Genomic DNA, 19,608 nt, shown 5'->3' with positions numbered 1-19,608 from the left:
TTACTTGTGATTGGTCTGTTCATATTTTCTATTTCTTCCTGGTTCAGTCTACGCAGGTTATACCTTTCTAAGAATTTGTTCATTTCTTCCAGGTTGTCCATTTTATTGGCATAGTGTTTATTGTACTAGTCTCTTAGGATGCTTTGTATTTCTGCAGTGTCTGTTGTAACTTCTCCTTTCTCTTTTCTAAGTTAATTGATTTGAGTCCTCTCCATCTTTTTCTTGATGTGTCTGTCTAATGTTTTTTCAATTTTGTTTATCTTCTCAAAGAACCAACTTTTAGTTTTATTGATCTTTGCTATTGTTTTCTTTGTTTCTACTTCATTTATTTCTACTCTGATCTTTATGATTTCTTTCCTTCTGCTAACTTTGGGTTTTGTTTGTTCTTCTTTCTCTAGTTCCTTTAGGTGTAAGGTTAGTTTGTTTATTTAAGATTTTTCTTGTTTCTTGAGGTAGGACTGTTTTGGTATAAACTTCCCACTTAGAACTGCTTTTGCTGCATCCCAAAGGTTTTGGATCATCGTGTTTTCATTGTCATTTGTGTCTAGGTATTTTTTGATTTCCTCTTTGATTTCTTCAGTGATCTCTTGGTTATTTAGTAACCTATTGTTTAGCCTCCATGTGTTGGTGTTTTTTACTTTTTTTCCCTGTAATTGATTTCTAATCTCATAGTGTTGTGGTCAGAAAAGATGCTTGATATGATTTCAATTTTCTTAAATTTACAGAGGTTTGATTTGTGACCCAAGATGTGATCTATCCTGGAGAATGATCCATACGCACTTGAGAAGAATGTGTAATCTGCTGTTTTTGAATGAAATGTCCTATAAATATCAATTAAATCTATCTGGTCTATTGTGTCATTTAAAGCTTGTGTTTCCTTACTTTCTGTTTGGCTGATCTGTCCTTTGGTGTAAGTGAGTTGTTAAAGTTCCCCAGTATTATTGTGTTACTATTTCCTCTTTTATAGTTGTTATCAGTTGCCTTATGTATTGAGGTGCTCCTACGTTGGGTGCATATATATTTATAACTGTTATATGTTCTTGGATTGATCCCTTGATCATTATGTAGTGTCCTTCCTTGTCTCTTGTAACATTATTTTAAAGTCTATTTTATCTGACATGAGTATTACTACTCCAGCTTTCCTTTGATTTCCATTTGCATGGAATATCTTTTTCCATCCGTCACTTTCAGTCTGAACATGTCCCTAGGTTTGAAGTGGATCTCTTGTATACAACATATATGTGGGTCTTTTTTTGTATCCATTCAGCAAGCTTGTGTCTTTTGGTTGCAGCATTTAATCCATTCACATTTAAGGTAATTATCGATATGTATGTTCCTATTACCATTTTCTTAATTGTTATGGGTTTGTTTTTGTAGGTCCTTTTCTTCTCTTGTGTTTCCCACTTAGATAAGTTCCTTTAGCATTTGTTGTAGAGCTGGTTTGGTGCTGCTGAATTCTCCTAGCTTTCGCTTGTCTGTAAAGCTTTTGATTTCTCCATTGAATCTGAATGAGATCCTTGCCATGTAGAGTAATCTTGGTTGTAGGTTCTTCCCTTTCATCACTTTAAGTATATCATGCCACTCCCTTCTGGCTTGTAGAGTTTTTGCTGAGAAATCATCTGTTAACCTTATGGGAGTTCCCCTTTATGTTATTTTACATTTTCCTCTTGCTGCTTTCAGTAATTTTTCTTTGTCTTTAGTTTTGCCAATTTGATTACTATGTGTCTTGGCGTGTTTCTCCTTGGGTTTATTCTGTATGGGACTCTCTGGGCTTCCTGGACTTAGGTGGCTATTTCCTGCCCCATGTCAGGGAAGTTTTCAACTATAATCTCTTCAAATATTTTCTCAGGTGCTTTCTCTCTCTCTTCTCCTTCTAGGACCCCTATAATGCAAATGTTGTTGCATTTAATGTTGTCCCAGAGGTCTCTTAGGCTGTCTTCATTTCTTTTCATTCTTTTTTCTTTATTCTGTTCCACAGCAGTGAATTCCACCATTCTGTCTTCCAGGTCACTTATCTCTTCTTCTGCTTCAGTTATTCTGCTCTTGATTCCTTCTAGTGGAATTTTCATTTCAGTTATTGTGTTGTTAATCTCTGTTGTTTGTTCTTTAATTCTTCTAGATCTTTGTTAAACAATTCTTGCATCTTCTCAATCTTTGCCTCCATTCTTTTTCCGAGGTCCTGTATCATCTTCACTATCATTATTCTGAATTCTTTTTCTGGACGGTTGCCTATCTCCACTTCATTTAGTTGTTTTTCTGGGGTTTTATCTTGTTCCTTCATGTGGTACACAGCCCTCTGCTTTTTCATTCTGTTTATCTTTCTGTGAATGTGTTTTTTGTTCTACAGGCTGCAGGGTTGTAGTTCTTCTTGCTTCTGCCCTCTGGTTGATGAGGTTATCCTAAGCCATATTTTATATATACAGTATGAAATAAGACCCAAAAAAAGGGGGTCATTGTCTTCATTGTTTAGACGCATATAAAAGTAAAGTCTTTTGACTTAATTCTAAGGTAGCCTCATCAGTTTTCCATGTCAAAGCATAATCAGCTGGTGCTCAGTAAATGTTTTTTGCAGAATAAAATTTCTTGCCATTTTCCTATAACTATTTATATATTAATAAAATAGTTTAAAACATGAATGCTTCTTAAAAATTTTAAACACTAAGGTTTAGATTAAAATGTCCTCAGCATTTGCCTACATTTAACCCAGTGTCATAAGTTTAAAAACTTACACCTACCAACTGGTGTCCTTAATTATTAATTAGGAAATGTTTAGCAGTGAATCATTTCCTGATTTATTTACTTTCTGCAAAGATATAGTTAATTTATGAAATCAGAAAATTAGCTGGAAGCAATCTTAGCCTATTTTATAGTGGAGAAAGTAAGACCCAGAAGGTTTTTAGTGGCTTGCTCAAGATGTCACAACTAGCCAGAGGCTTCAGGATTACAATTTTCCTTTAATATGTTAGGAGTTACAAAGAATACCTGGTTCTTTGGAGACACAGAGGAGGCAGGAGAACCCTAATCTGTCACCTGGCTTCCCCTGTCCTAAGTTGTTTTGCTTCCAATAAATGACCATGAGTGGTATGCTGCTTCTCTCTTCATTACAAAATATTTACTGGAAACAAATTATTCAGTCAATATTTAACCAAATATATTATAAATTGTTTCACTACTCAACTATAAACAGATGTATTAAAAATTCTACAACTTGCTGTAAAAAAGAAAATAATTAAATGTAGAGAGACTAACAATATTGTTATCTTATTTAAGTGCTACGTTTCCATTCCATGTCTCTCTCATTTTATTTAGCCTCTGCATTAATCCAGCCAGAATTTGAATTAGTCCAGATTAAGTCTTAATATATTATTTGTAGCTTTTTACTAGTTCCAAATTGTGCATTTTCATCCAGACATGTATAATAATTCTGTCAGATTCACATAAAAGCAATTTTAAGTGTACAGCAAATTGTTATATTAAAATAAATTTTTTGTATCTTTTTTCATAGACTTGAGTCAAAGGAGCCTTTCCTGTCTGTTGGGTGAGTATTTGTCTAAATTTTTAAAATCTCAATTCTCTAATTGATTTTTAATTCAATTTAACAAGGTCTTCCGAGACAGTATTTTCAGTCCTTTTAAGCCCATATTCAAAGTCATAACCTACCATTGATTCATCATTTCCTCAGCAATAGGGCTATCTACATTTAAAAGACAACTAAAATGCTCTCTGGGCTGTTTTCTGATCTCAGAAATTTAACTAATGAATGTATATGAAACCCTGTATCCTATGTAAATCTAAAAAGGTACACAGTGATTATCTCATCAAGTAAAAGTGTGCTGTGATTGGTTTTAAAAATTCCTCTGAACCACAGCTTCAGTATTCCTAGTTTGTCTACTCATTTTTGTACTGTTTCCTTTCAATCTACTCTATTCAGTATTTCTTCCCCCCTTTTTCTCTAAATCTGTATCCAAAATCTTTTTATTTTTCCCTTTTCTCTCATTTCACTTTTTTTTCTCTGCTGCTCCCACTGACTGCTTCTCTGAACACAAAGCTGAAAAACCCTGAAGCAGATTAAGACTAATGCGTGCCCTCTCTGATAGTATCATTCTGAGTCACAGTACATGTTCTAATAAAAATATACTGTTGACAAGAATATGCACATACTATTTTTAGCCATTTAGCTAATTAAGACTCAGCAAAGATGTTTTTACTGATCTATTACATAATCCTTTGACTAACATATTAAAATGTTTTATTAAGGGACTTCTGCCTCATTATGGTTGATGTTATAAAGTATCAAAAAGCATTGGAAGATGTGACATCTAGTTTAGAAGAAATCGTGCTGTATTTGATAAGAAAAACACCCCCCCACACACACATAGGCAGTCATGACCAGAAACATAGGATGGGGTTCGATTTTTAAATGATGACATCCGTTTTCTTTTATTAATTTGCTTGCAGCCGGTGAATACTTCTGTCACTCATTGAACAAAATGGTTCCCCCTGCCCTTCTACTCCTCATAAAAGCTTATCAGAATGCCATTTGAATTACAGGAATCAAAATAATTGTTAGGGGTTCTGGGAGAGAAAAACAGTAAATGCATTTATTGGAGAACTTCATGAAAAATGAAAGGTCAAGTTGATCTGGTCCAAAAAATTCATTAGCACATACTTCTTTCTTTCATTGATCATCAGATCCTATTTTTAAAACTTTTAAGCCTGAAGTAATATTTTGTTTTGAGTGCATATGTGCCCTGCCCTCAAGTCCGAAGGCTGGAATAGCTTCTTTTTATGCCTCAGTGCAGTTGTTCTGCAGCATTTCCTGTTCTCTCCACTACTCTGAGGTGGAATCCACTTTTTATTGCAAACCTCTATTTTACAAGGGCATATGCTTAGTAGTCTTTGTTTTAAACTTATCAGGAATTTAGAACTCAGTATTAGAGCACTGAGAAAAACTCTCTCCAAGAGAAAGACCTATCACTCAGCAAATACTACTCAAAATGGGAAAACCGGCATGACAGTAAGAAGATATTGCTTTCCTTAGACTTGTCTTAAAATAAAGTGGGGAAACAAGCAACCCAAATAGTTCTGTTGACTGGATACTTTAATTTATAGCTAAATGTCTTCATTCTCCTGTAAGAAAATGATTTTGAATAAGATTGTCCAAAAGTATGTATGAATCTCTATCCTGACCCTGTTCAGTAAAAGGAAAGGGTGATAATGAGCATAATGGACACATATGAGCCTATTAGGCAACAGGTAATCTACTATAAGAACCATGATTCAAATTTGTGTCTTTAATTTAGTCACTTGCCAAAGGGAATAAATATGCATGATGTACTGTCTATAGTATCAGTTGATATGTGAGTATTTAAGGTCGAGTTTTTCTAGAGCCCTGCATATCTTATTACATTAATTTTAATTCTATGTTCAATAAAATTACGTTAATGAATAAATCAGTACTAAATATTGTATACTTCAGTCCATTGTCCAACAGTGTCTGAAAGCACTTATTAATATACTGTACTTCTAGAAGTTGCTTCCACCCTCATAGACTCCAACATTTACAAGTTGGTTTTATTAATTTAGTCAGTTTCTTAAACTCCCAAATCTCAGGTCCTTAATCGGTGAAATGGAGATAAAAAAAGAAAATTTAAATCAAGGATTTAGCACTGTTCTTGGCACATAGTAACTGTTCATAAATGTTAGCTATTATTACAGTTATGGAAGGTATATTCATAAATAATGTTCTAAAAACTCAATCACAGAGGTCTGAAATAGTTTAGAGAATACAACTCCACTTCTATAGCTGTGCTTTGAGTTGCATGGGGAAACCAAAAGAAGTTTTTATAATGGGGAGAGAAAAATGAAAATTGTGAATGGAATAAACATGAGTACCAATATTCTGCTTCATATTTTAATGATGAACACTAACAATTATTATTTAAAATTTTAACGGGACCTTAAGAAACAAGAAACATCTCAAATAAACAACCTAAACTTACACCTAAAGCAATTATAGAAAGAAGAACAAAAAAAAACCCAGTTAGCAGAAGGAAAGAAATCAAAAGATCAGATCAGAAATAAATGAAAAAGAAGTGAAGGAAACAATAGCAAAGATCAATATAACTAAAAACTGGTTCTTTGAGAAGATAAACAAAATTGATAAACCATTAACCAGACTTATCAAGAAAAAAAGGGAGAAGACTCAAATAAATAGAATTAGAAATGAAAAAGGAGAAGTAATAACTGACACTGCAGAAATGCAAAGGATCATGATACATTACTACAAGCAAGTCTATGCTAATAAAATAGACAAACTGGAAGAAATGGACAAATTCTTAGAAATGCACAACCTTCCAAGACTGAACCAGGAAGAAATAGAAAATATAAACAGACCAATCACAAGCACTGAAATGGAAACTGTGATTAAAAATCTTCCAAAAAACAAAAGCCCAGGACCAGATGGCTTCATAGGAAAATTCTATCAAACATTTAGAGATTATCTAACACCTATCTTTCTCAAACTCTTGCAAAAAAAAGCAGAGGAAGGAACACTCCCAAACTCATTCTATGAGGCCACCATCGCTCTGATACCAAAACCAGACAAAGATGTCACAAAGAAAGAAAACTACAGTCCAATATCACTGATGAACATAGATGCAAAAATCCTCAACAAAATACTAGCAAACAGAATCCAACGGCACATTAAAAGGATCATACACTATGAACAAGTGGGGTTTATCCCAGGAATGCAAGGATTCTTCAATATATGCAAATCAATCAATGTGATAAACCATATTAACAAATTGAAGGAGAAAAACCATATGATCATCTCAATAGATGCAGAGAAAGCTTTTGACAAAATTCAACACCCATTTGTGATAAAAACCTCACCAGAAAGTAGGCATAGAGGGAACTGTCCTCAATATAATAAAGGCCATATATGACAAACCCACAGTCAACATCATCCTCAATGGTAAAAAACTGAAACCATTTCCACTACGATCAGGAACAAGACAAGGTTGCCCACTCTCACCACTATTATTCAACATAGTTTTGGAAGTTTTAGCCACAAAAATCAGAGAAGAAAAAGAAATAAAATGAATCCAAATTGGAAAAGAAGAAGTAAAGCAGTCACTGTTTGCAGATGACATGATACTATACATAGAGAATCCTAAAGACGCTACCAGAAAACTACCAGAGGTAATCAATGCATTTGGTAAATTAACAGGATACAAAATTAATGCACAGAAATCTCTAGCATTTCTACACACTAATGATGAAAAATCTGAAAGTGAAATTAAGAAAGCACTCCCATTTACCATTGCAACAAAAAGAATACAATATCTAGGAATAAACCTACCTAAGGAGACAGAAGACCTGTATGCAGAAAATTATAAGACACTGATGAAAGAAATTAAAGATGATACAAATAGATGGAGAGATATACTATGTTCTCGGATTGGAAGAATCAACATTGTGAAAATGACTCTACTACCCAAAGCAATCTACAGATTCAATGCAATACCTATCAAACTACCAATGGCATTTTTCACAGAAATAGAATAAAAAATTTCACAATTTCTATTGAAAGCCCAAAGACCCCCAATAGCCAAAGCAATCTTGAGAAAGAAAAACAGAGCTGCAGGAATCAGTCTCCCTGACTTCAGACTATAGTACAAAGCTACAGTAATCAAGACAATATGGTAATGACACAAAAACAGAAATATAGATCAATGGAACAGTATAGAAAGCCCAGAGATAAACCCACTTACTTATGGTAACCTTATCTTTGGTAAAGGAGGCAACAATATACAGTGGAGAGAAGACAGCCTCTTCAATAAGTGGTACTGGGAAAACTGGACAGCTACATGGAAAATAATGAAATTAGAACACTCCCTAACACCATACACAAAAATAAACTCAAAATGGATTAGAGGCCTAAATGTAAGACCAGACACCCTCAAACTCTTAGAGGAAAACATAGGCAGAACACTCTATGACATAAATCACAGGAAGATCCTTTTTGACACACCTCCTAGAGAAATGGAAATAAAAACAAAAATTAAAAAATGGGACCCAATGAATCTTAAAAGCTTTTGCACAGCAAAAGAAACCATAAACAAGACAAAAAGACAATCCTCAGATGGGAGAAATTATTTGCAAATGAAGCAACTGACAAAGGATTAATCTCCAAAACATACAAGCAACTCATGCAGCTCAACATCAAAAAAACAAAGAGCCCAATTCAAAAATGGGCAGAGACCTAAGTAGACATTTCTCCAAAGAACATATACAGATTGCCAACAAACACATGAAAGAATGCTCAACATCATCAATCTTCAGAGAAATGCAAATCAAAACTACAATGAGATATCATCTCACACCGGTCAGAATGACCATCATCAAAAAATCTACAAACAGTAAATACTGGAGAGGTTGTGGAGAAAAGGGAGCCCTCTTGCACTGTTGGTGGGAATGCAAATTGATACAGGCACTATGGAGAACAGTATGTAGGTTCCTTAAATACTAAAAATAGAACTATCATACGACCCAGCAATCCCATTACTAGGCATATACCCTGAGAAAACCATAATTCAAAAAGATTCATGTACCAAAATGTTCATTGCAGATCTACTTACAATAGCCAGGACATGGAAGCAATCTAAGTGTCCATCAACAGATGAATGGATAAAGAAGATGTGGCACATATATACAATGGGATATTACTCATCCATGAAAAGGAATGAAACTGAGTTATTTGTAGTGAGGTGGCTGGACCTAGAGACTGTTGTATGGAGTGAAGTAAGTCAGAAAGAGGAAAACTAATACCGTATGCTAACACATATATATGGAACCTAAAAAAAGAAAAAAAAAATGGTCAGAAGAACCTATGGACAAGATGGGAATAAAGATGCAGACCTACTAGAGAATGCACTTGAGGATACAGGGAGGGCGAAGGGTAAGCTGTGACAAAGAGAGAGAGTGGCATGGACATATATACACTACCAAACGTAAAATAGATAGCTAGTGGGAATCAGCCGCATAGCACAGGGAGATCAGCTCAGTGCTTTGTGACCACCTAGAGGGGTGGGATACGGAGGGTGGGAGGGAGGGAGTTTCAAGAGGAAAGAGATATGGGGACATATGTATATGTATACCTAATTCACTTTGTTATAAGACAGAAACTAACACACCATTGTAAAGCAATTATACTCTAATAAAGATGTTAAAAAAATAAAATAGAATAAAATTTTAATGGGAAGAAATATTGATAAAATTTTAATGTGCACCTCTTCTTAATGTAAATTAGGGAGCAAAATTCTTCCTTTGATAAATTTGCTACAGTAATAATGAAATAAAATGTTTAAGTGTCACAAACATAAATTCAAATTAAATATGCCAGCAGAAAAATTTGTCAGAGAAAGTTATAACACAAGGAAATATTTGTTTATGGAAAAAGGTTAGGAAATTGTGAAAGGAAATTAAGTGAAATTTCAGATCTTAACCCTTCAACTATGTGGTGATATAAGTGGAACTTTCTTTCCTATGTACCAGAAAATGATTAGTAAAATAATTTCATTAAGAAAAATTTAAAAATAGCCTTTATCCTGGAGTGAGGAATGAAGGCTCATCCCAGAGTTTGATTCTGTTAATTCAGGTAGGTCAATAGATGCAGTGTTTTCCAAGGCTATCTAGGCAATTCTGATACCAGCCAGGGCTGGAACCACTGTCTACATCATGTATGCATCCTCCCTCATCCTTTCCTTACAAGCATACACAGGTTGTTCTTGCAGACATTCATGGTCTCTGGAATCTCCTTAAAAATCTTTGAAATACAACTTCCCATGGTCTCTCTCTGTTTTGGATATATATGGCGGAAGTGGACACATTGATTGAGAACTGTCTTGGAGTTCATCCATCAGAGACCAGAATAGATGTAAACAGATGAAAAGGTGTGCCATGGAGATCACCATGGTGCCTAGGGAACACACTGCCTGTGTTCATTCTAATGTCGTCCTGGACCTAAGGTTGGGATTATATTATTAAATGCTATAGCTTAATATTTAATAAATATTCTACTACATGAAGATAAAATGTTTTATATTAAAATTATTATAAGTATATTTAATATAAATAAATTTATATGTAACATGTATCACATATGTAAATTTATTTAAATATATCATAAAATACATTTTTATTATAAATATAATAAATTTAAATAATAGATTTAAAAATTCAAGTTCTTTCCTATCTAACTCACCTAAAAGTAAAAAAAATCAATCAACTCTGTTTTTTAGAATGGAGCTTAGGCTTGAGTGCTAAATGATTACTAGATGGTTGATATTCTACTCATCCTCAAAACATTACATTTTAGAGCAATTTAGAAAACTCTTCTGGCAAGTGTTTTCTTGTATGAGGCATCAGACAGATTCTGATTTTGGAAATAAGCTGGAAGAGAACAGACATCAATTTGTATTCAGAAAAGTGAGTAAGAACCAAGCAATGGTCTCAATTAAGTGTCTAAGATATAAATATTAGTTTGAAACTAGTCTTGCCTTGAAAAATCTTTTTACAGCTTTTTAATGAAAAAAAGAGATGAGGGGAAAGGAAGCTCCTGTTCATTTGACATTTGAAATTCATAGTGTAAAAGGACATGTCAAGACAATGCATGAATTCCCTTCAAGAGCAAGTGGCTGTCGACACTTTGCAGAAACTGAGCCACTGAAAAGTATATTCAAGGCACTAAGTAAAATTTTCCATGTGAATTATTTCCTCTTACCTCTTTAGCATGAAGTCAACCTTTTTCAAAGACTTTTACTATGAATGAGTTGTATTTTGGAATTGAAACTTTGAATCATACCAATGATTTTACAGTTGATGAATTTTTGTATGAGCAGCTTTATTATGAGGATGATTATTTACTGCATGGGTAAATATTTTTTTCAGATTTTTTCATTATATTAGAATAATTTAAATAACTCAGAAGAATTTGAAATTTTTATTGGAATAGCTCAGAATATATTGTTTCTCAGCCTTGGCTGAGAGACATTAAAAAACACATCAAGAATAAAAATCTCAAAATTATCATATTTATCTCAGTTAAAGCACTGGCTCTATGAGTGAGCTAATCATGGCCCAGCCAATGGAGTTCCTGCATCCCCTGAGAGGTATCTGACCTATTCTACTTAAGCCCAGCCAAGAAGGGGCTAACACTGCCAGGGCAGCAAAACTCACCCTACAACTAAAAGTATTCCTAAATAATTGCTAATATATATATATATATATATATATATATATATACATACACCACACTGCATGGCATGTGGAACTTCCCCAACCAGGGATCGAACCCATGCCCCCTGCAGTGGAATAATGGAGTCTTAACCACTGGATCACCAGGGAAGTCCCATGCTAACAGCTTTATTTTGTTAAATAATTTTCCGTGGGGAATATTTCCCCCTTTTCTTTCCAGTTTTGGAACTGAATTTGGAGCTTCAGTGTACTTCTGCTATTGTTATAAAGATTATTAAACCTCAACATTCTTATTAGGTCAAAGATTTGTACTAGTTTACTTTTATCCAGGTTTTGTTTGAGACTTTGTATTTACTGACAGATGCTGTATATTATTATACCATTAGCTAACTATTTTAGGAGACTAATTTCTGTAATTTGGTTTTCTTGGTTTGAATCTCATTCTGTCTTTTCCTAGCTAGGTGCCTTGGGCAATTTCTTTAACTCCTCTCTGTCTTCATATTCTCCCCTGAAGTAATAACTAACTCTTAGGGCATTTGTGAATAAGATAATATTACAAAGTGCTTAGAACAGCATCTAACAAATAGTAAACAGGGATAGATATCAATTTTTATCAACATTCTGTGCAACATCTAAGTTATGTTATAAATCTTTACTAAAGGAGTGATTTCCTCTGAATTACAGAAATTTCAACTAATTAAGTCCAAAGGTCTGAATATTCTAGAAGAGTGGTAATCGATTGAATTCTTGGAAAGGAAGTTCAGAAGAGTGAAATCAAGCACAGTAGTGAAGAAATACTTTACTTGGGAGATCTTTGAGGAAGATAGACAAGAGAGAAAGAAAAGCACAAAGACAGGAAGACAGTTTTGGAATGTGCTCAGATTGATATAAAATAACAAGTCAATATTTAAAATTTTAATAATAGGAGCATGAAAATAGGAAAGCAATGCCAATTTAGGGATAGTTGCAAAAGAGCATCAAAAAGTAAAAAGAGAGTTATGTGACTGCTGTAAAATGATTGGTTTTTACCAATCATTTAGGAATTAAAAGATGGTCTTAATCTAGGATTTGAGAAGTTGAAGAAATTGGCCAGATTGTTAGGAAAATTTTCAAGACAAAAAGTAGGACTTGAGTTTATCTTCAAGGTGAAGTAAGAATTCAATAAAGAGGTTTTAAGAGTAGCATTTCTGGAAGAAAGAATTGGAAGAAAAAATTGACAGCAGGGAGAAGAGACTGCACCAAGCATGTCAGACATCCCAGTCTAACAAGCTTGAAGGTTCATGAAAAGACAGGAGAGAGATTAAGATTGGTGAGTTGAAGTAGTGGCTATATCCTGAGAAATTATGATAATGCAAGGAACTTCCTTTACATTCTAAGGATTCAGTAGAGTCATTGGATGGTTGTATGTGTATTTGTTTGTCTGTTTTGCTTTTAACTGAAGAATATTCTCCAAAGTGAGGTCATAGTAGAGTCACTTAGAAAGCTGTTGCAATAATTCCAGCATGACTTGAAAAGATTCAGAACTTGAGCAGAATGATATCACCTCCCACGTTAGAATGGCTGTCATCAAAAATTTGACAAAAGATAACAAGTGTTTGTGTGGATGTGGAAAAAAGGGAACCCTTGTACACTGTTGGTGGGAATGTAAGCTGGTGCAGCTACTATGGATAATGGTAGGGAAATTCCTCAGAAAATTAAAAACAGAACTACTTACATGATCCAGCAAGCCCACTTCTGGGTATATATACAAAGGAAATATTTTAAAATCAATATCTGGAAGAGGTGCCTGCACTCTCATGGTCATTGCAGCATTATTCACAATAGCCAAGATATGGAAACAACCTAAATGTCCACTGACAGATGAATGGATATAAAAAATGTGATAATGTAATATATGTATGTATATGTATGTATACACACACACACACACACACACACACACAGAAAAAATATTCAACCTTTAAAAAGAAGGAAACCCTGCCATTTGTGACATCATGGATGAACCTGGAGTACATTATGCTCAGTGAAATAAGCCAGACACAGAAAGGCAATACTGCATGATCTCACTTATATGTGGAAGTTGAAATAGCCAAACTCAGAAACAGAGATTAGCATGGTAGTTGTCCGGGAGGTGGGGGAAATGGGGAGACAAATTTTCAGTTGTGCAGGATGATTAAGTTCTGGGGAACTTATAGTTACAACATGGTAACTATAGTTATTAATACTGTATTGTGTACCTGAAATTTGCTAAAAAGGTAGATCTTATGTGTTCTCACCACAAAAAAAGTAACTATGCGGTGTGATGGATATGTTAATTAGATTGACTGTGATAATCCATTGCATAATGTATATGTATATCAAAACATCACGTTGTGTACCTTAAATGTATACAATTTTTATTTGTCAAAAAATAATTTAAAAAAAGAATGGAAAAGAAATGCCTGATGAAATATTTTCTTTAATTGTATCAGAATCAGTGTGATTGAATGATGTCCTAGAGGATTCTCAACTGAATTTGGTGGATCGTGGTGACAGAATGACAAGCAAAAGTCCATCTGTAGTGTTGAAACTAAGGGAAAGTGAGCAAGAAACTATCCGTAAGCTTTAAATATGCCCATCAGACATCATGGAATCACTAATGGCCAATTCAATGCCTATCTTTTGATAGTGTGGTTCCAATTTTCTCTAGGTCTCCAGGGAAAAAGGAATAAGGGGATAAAGCCAACTTTCTTCTTCTAAAAATCTATTTTTAAATTTTTTTTAGACTCAGGGCTACCACAAAATTAATGATTCCTTTAGCAACTGCACTTGTTTCATTTTTTTCCAAGGTCCTCCAGGCTACTTCTCTGGAGAGTACACAAAATTTCCACAGTACTATTTTTATAATCTAAAGCAGTTGTGCTTTCAGGCCTGATGCTACAACTGTAATTTTAATTTATCAACCTGCCACTCAGTAAAATGCTGTAAAAACATTTGAACACTTAAACCCATCATTTATTTCCGCACTTGTCAATGACAGTCTTCTGTACTTGTCAAAATCATTTAAACTGTGCTACAATAGCATATACAATATCACAAATAAATTGGGTAATCAATCGTGTATGTATATATTTTGACACTGGTGTGTTGAATGCATGGATTCCAGGACATAGTTTTAAGAAGCAAGAATTCATTACACTCCAATAATAAAATACAGTAAAGTCATAAAAGAGTCTTCCTCAATTCTTACAATTTAAAAATGTCTTAGGAAACAGAGGGGCTGATTGTGACTGAAACATCTTTTGTTTCTTTGGTGAGATGTTCTCCTCAGGGAAAAGGAAGTAATTGCAGATTATAGCAGGGAGGAATATAGTGTTACCTTGAGGGAAGAAAATACATAGGATCATCAAGTAGATTTATTTAAGTTCTGCTTATAAAGAAAGCAGTCGTGCAGGACTTCATAGCTGATGATATTTCTAAAGAGTGTTATCAGCACTTTCACTACTATCTAATTCGTTCGTATAATAAAATGTCACATTAAGCCAAATGTCACAGTTCATATCAATTTTACTTTGAGAATTGGTAACATTATATATCATAGGCAGCCTCCCCCCCAAAGTTTGGATGAGACCTTTGATCATAATAAATTAAAGCATTTAAAATTAATCTATCATTTGATATAAATATATGTAGAAATAAAAAGCATATGTTCAGTCATTAAATCCATTCAACCCAATAACAAATCTGATCTCATATAGGCTATATGTCCGTATAAGACAAAATGTTGTTAAAATTGTAACTTAAATAATATTGACTAAATAATCTGTACCATTTAAACTCTTAGCTATTAAAATTTTCACCATTTAATTATTTTTAAAAGGCAAGTCTAATGAGATTTAAAATATGTGGAGGATTTAAAATCACTTCATTATCACACAATTATAACTTAGCCAAAGTAATTTATAGACATCAAATACCTATACATAAGAAAATAAATAACTAAACTTGGCATACATAAAATCCCACCATGGGAAGAACTAATCTTGAGTGATATTATGGAATCAAATCTAAAGCAATCAAGGCTTTGACAGGTATGTTAACTTATACAAATACCACTGTTTCCTTATTGCCACCAGCACTGTTGTTGAGGAACAAGTTTCTAAAGTGTCAAGCCACATTGGAAAGTGTATGCATATAATCTGATTGATGAAATATATATTTATTGAATGTATATATGAATAATAATAGAAATGGTGGCTCAGATAATTTAGATGCCATACGTAGAAATATTGCATGAAGAGAGTGCTATTGATTCAATTTGAAATGAAATCTTAGTCTCCTCTACTTTTAAAATCTGTCCTGAAAACAATCGCTCACTGGAAATAAGTATGCAAAATAAGTAAAGTGCTTTGCTTTCATTAATCTGAAATCAACCCAAGTCAAAGGAAAGAAAATTAGTTAAGTTTATTTGAAGAGAATAAATTCTTGCTCTTTTTTTTTTTTTTTTTTTTTTTTTTCTTTTTTGCAGTACACGGGCCTCTCACTGTTGTGGCCTCTTCCGTTGCGGAGCACAGGCTCCGGACACACAGGTCCAGCGGCCATGGCAGCGGCATGTGGGATCTTCCCGGACCGGGACACGAACCCGTGTCCCCTGCATTGTCAGGCGGACTCTCAACCACTGCGCCACCAGGGAAGCCCTCTTCCTCCTATTTTAAGTCCATAAAATATACCTAAAACTGGCTTTCCAGTTGAATCATACTTGATTATCTAAATAATTTCCTGGAAGCAAGCACTCTTCTTAGAGGGTTCAAGTTATAAATTAGCCTTTATTTTTTGTTGCTCACTGAATCATTACTGATTCTCATATAGATAAAATAGATACTATAACTCTTTTAAAACTGGAAAACTGAGACATAGAGAGGTGATGTAATCTCCATAAAGACACATAGCACATTAGTAGCCATTTTGGAATGGAGTCCAGCCTAGGCCTTTTGCTTAAAGAGCTGCCAATTTCATGTGTACTAACATTTCATGCTCTCTTCTGAGTTTCATATTCATTTGAATCATCATGAATACCTAAATAATAGCTTTAATTATTCAGGAAAATAATTATGTACATAAAAAGTTATTTATTGCTTTTAGAGTCATTGTGAATCCCAGATTTGCATTATAAAACTGCTGGCAAAAGTTTCGAAGCCTCACTTTCCAATTAAATTCTGTTCATCCAGCCAAGAATGATTGATCTATATTTCATCAACCTCAAAATGTGACCTTTTCAACACTTTTAATGACATTTTCAAAATACAGAATACTTTTTGATTCAAAAGATTTCCTACTTAATGCTGCAGAACAAATCAGTTATCACAGCATAATCAATAGTGGCCAAATATTAGCAAAAACCAGGCATCACTTGTGCTTTAAGAGCTTTCAGGGAAAAAAAATACATTGAGTGGCTATATTTTTGCATGGTAAATAAGGTTTATATTAAAATGAAAAGCTAACCCCCAAATGTTTTATGTTTTTAGAAACCTTACTATTTCTTCTGCGAACTTTTTACTAGATCACACTCAAAACTCAACATTTAGAACCTGCAGGCCATGTTCAACTTCAAAATGATATAATGGTGCCTGTGGTTTGACTCAATGGTAAGCTACCCTTAACTATAGCTTCCCCTTAGCTTCAATGAAAAGCATATGAAAGATGGAGCACCTGATGAGACATTTCTCTCAGATGTTGGCTAAATTATCATATCATGCAGGAGGTATTTCAATGAAGTATATGTTATAGCCCAACTGGATACTAAAAATCTTGAAAACTGTTTTAAAAAGTGAGGTTTTCTAAAGAAGTTATTTTTAAAATGTGTTCCTTAATCATGGACCCTTGATTATCCACATTAGTCTCAGTAGGCCCATGGCAGGCTAAATACTCCAAGTTCCCTTATAAGACCACCAAGTCACAGATTAAGGCACTGCCTGATAAATCAAAGCACTCAGTCCTAATTTTCTTCAGTCATCAGGTTTTCATCTGAAGCTCTTGAGAAAGAATTTGATAGCATCTCTGCCCTTTGCACAATGAACAGCTGTTCAATTCCAATAAGTGCATCAATTCATTATTTGAAGGGCACTGTAAGTGTGTGTGTGCAAAATGTTATGTGAGAACAACATCAGCTGCTATTCTAAACTAACCTACTACACAAGAATAGTTTCCTATTGCGTGATTGAATACTGAGCTTTCCTTCCATATTACAAAGATCACACGCCAAATTATCACTGCTGGAGAATTTAGTAAAATATTTAGACATTTATTTTTGACAGTGATGGAGGGTGATGCCAAATTATGTAGACTTAAATAACTAATATGTTGAAAATATTTTGCAATTCACAATATTTTTGAGAACACTGTTAATGGCTTAATATTTAAACTTTCAAAGTACAAGTTAAAAACAAGAAGTGAATGTTATGATGCCATTTCATTCTAATCAAGACTTCATTTCCAGGATCTTTATCCTTAGTTCTGAATATCAATTCAGTTATATTTAGGTGAAATTTACACAGTGCAAAATTCCGTTCAAGTAATCTTGCTAGGTGCAAAGCTAATTATAAATGTGGATTAGACCAGTGTTTCTCATGGACTCAGTAAAACATTGCCAATCCATGAATTGTTTCTTTACCAGTTTGTGACTAATTAAAGTATAAAAAAGACGAATAAGCATTTAGAAACTTTTATAGCATTTTGATACTGCTGTGACATCTAAGTGTATGATATTGTATTTTATGAAATTATTAGTCTGTGATGGATTGGTAATTTTAAAATTAAAAACCTGGTCCCTCACTACAATAAGCTGAGAAGCCTTGGCTAAAACTCAGTCTTTGCTTCAAGGACATTATCATCTAATGAAGAGGGTAAAAACAAATTAGTTGGTGTCTATAATACAAGACATTGCTTGGTAACTCTAACCTAAAGAAGATAAAATAAAAGTAGGCAAATATCTGTAATGTAAGGCATTACTTGATTATCTTTGAAAGACAGGTGGTTATAAACAAAAAGTCATCAGACTGTTGATATGGGACACAGTCAGGCAGGTTTGGTTTCTGTTTTGGAGATAGCTAGTTGTATCATTTGGCTACACCAAAGGGTATCTTAGAAGAGACACTGAATTAAAAAAAATTAAACAATGACCACATCAGAAAGACTGGAAATCCCTGACTGTGTTTCAATCTTTCATCAACTCCTCCCTCCCTTTCTCTCCTGCCTCCTCTCTCTTCTCTTCTTTGCCTTCATTCTTCCCCTCTCTCCTCCCATTCCCCCATGTTTTCTACTCCTACCCCTTTGCTTTATCTCCCTCTCCCTTTTCCTTTCTGCTTATTCTTTCATATTCCTCATTTTAAAAAATATATGCCCCCCAAAAGAGCTTATGTCTTCTTGTCTAGTCCTCAACTATCCCCTTTGCTTTGCAATAGATTTCACCATTAGAAGGAATGATGGTATAAGTGAAATGTTTGCTGGGTGCCAGAAATCACAGTAACCACTAACACTCCAACCGATGCTCTAGTTTCACAATTGAGAAAAAAATTCTGCCACTATCTTAATGGCCTATGGAAAAATTAGGGTAAACCCAAAATACCATAAGTTTTCAACATTAGATTAGGATAAGACTTCTGTTTAAGACTTAGCAGTTTATCCTCTTTGAGGAAACTGACTATCCCAGAAGACCTGGATATACTGTCATTTTACAATCCCAATAAACTCCTAGGACCCTGCTCAATCACACTCCAATGAGACCAACAGACAGCAAGACGTGCACATGTACACACACACACACACACACACACACACACATACAAAGCTACTTATCAGGTTTTTGGTGCTTTGCTCTGAATTATGGCCAAGCAGCAAAGGATCACCAGATATTTGAAAAAAAATACTCTAACATGAAAGAAAGACACCCCAGAGAAAATCAGAACTCTACAGAAATAGAGGAAATATAGAGAGTGTAAAAGTAAACTAAACAAACCAACAAAAAACTCTAAAAATGTATAACTACTATCCCTAGATATAGGAAAATATGCCATGTTTATGTGCAAAGGAATAGCTAAAAAGGAATATATGGAGAACAAGAAAATTTTCTTAGAAATTAAATTAAGGACTTCCCTGGTGGCTCAGTTGTTAAAAATCTACCTGCCAATGCAAGGGACACGGGTTTGTGCCCTGGTCTGGGAAGATCCCACATGCAGTGGAGCAACTAAGCCTGCATGCCACAACTCCTGAGCCTGCACACCACAGCTACTGAGCCCACATGCCACAACTAGTGATCTCGTGTGCTGCAACTACTAAAGCCTGTGTGCCTAGAGCCTGTGCTCTACAGCAAGA

General features: G+C 34.3%; 1 protein-coding gene across 1 annotated transcript in view; it reads left to right on the top strand.

The window, feature by feature from the left end:
• Positions 1-19,608, top strand: part of RALYL (RALY RNA binding protein like) — a 131,719-nt gene that overhangs the window by 26,621 nt on the left and 85,490 nt on the right. The window contains exon 2 of the mRNA XM_022554992.2: positions 3,506-3,538. Within this exon, the coding sequence (XP_022410700.2) occupies positions 3,506-3,538 (33 nt within the window). The remainder of the gene's footprint in view (positions 1-3,505; positions 3,539-19,608) is intronic.

Source organism: Delphinapterus leucas, chromosome 17, assembly GCF_059928025.1.
Source record: "Delphinapterus leucas isolate spDelLeu-1000000601 "Yukka" chromosome 17, BTC_Dleu_Yukka2, whole genome shotgun sequence".
In the NCBI taxonomy this organism is placed as follows: domain Eukaryota; kingdom Metazoa; phylum Chordata; class Mammalia; order Artiodactyla; family Monodontidae; genus Delphinapterus; species Delphinapterus leucas.
This window is presented reverse-complemented; position numbering and strand designations above follow the sequence as displayed.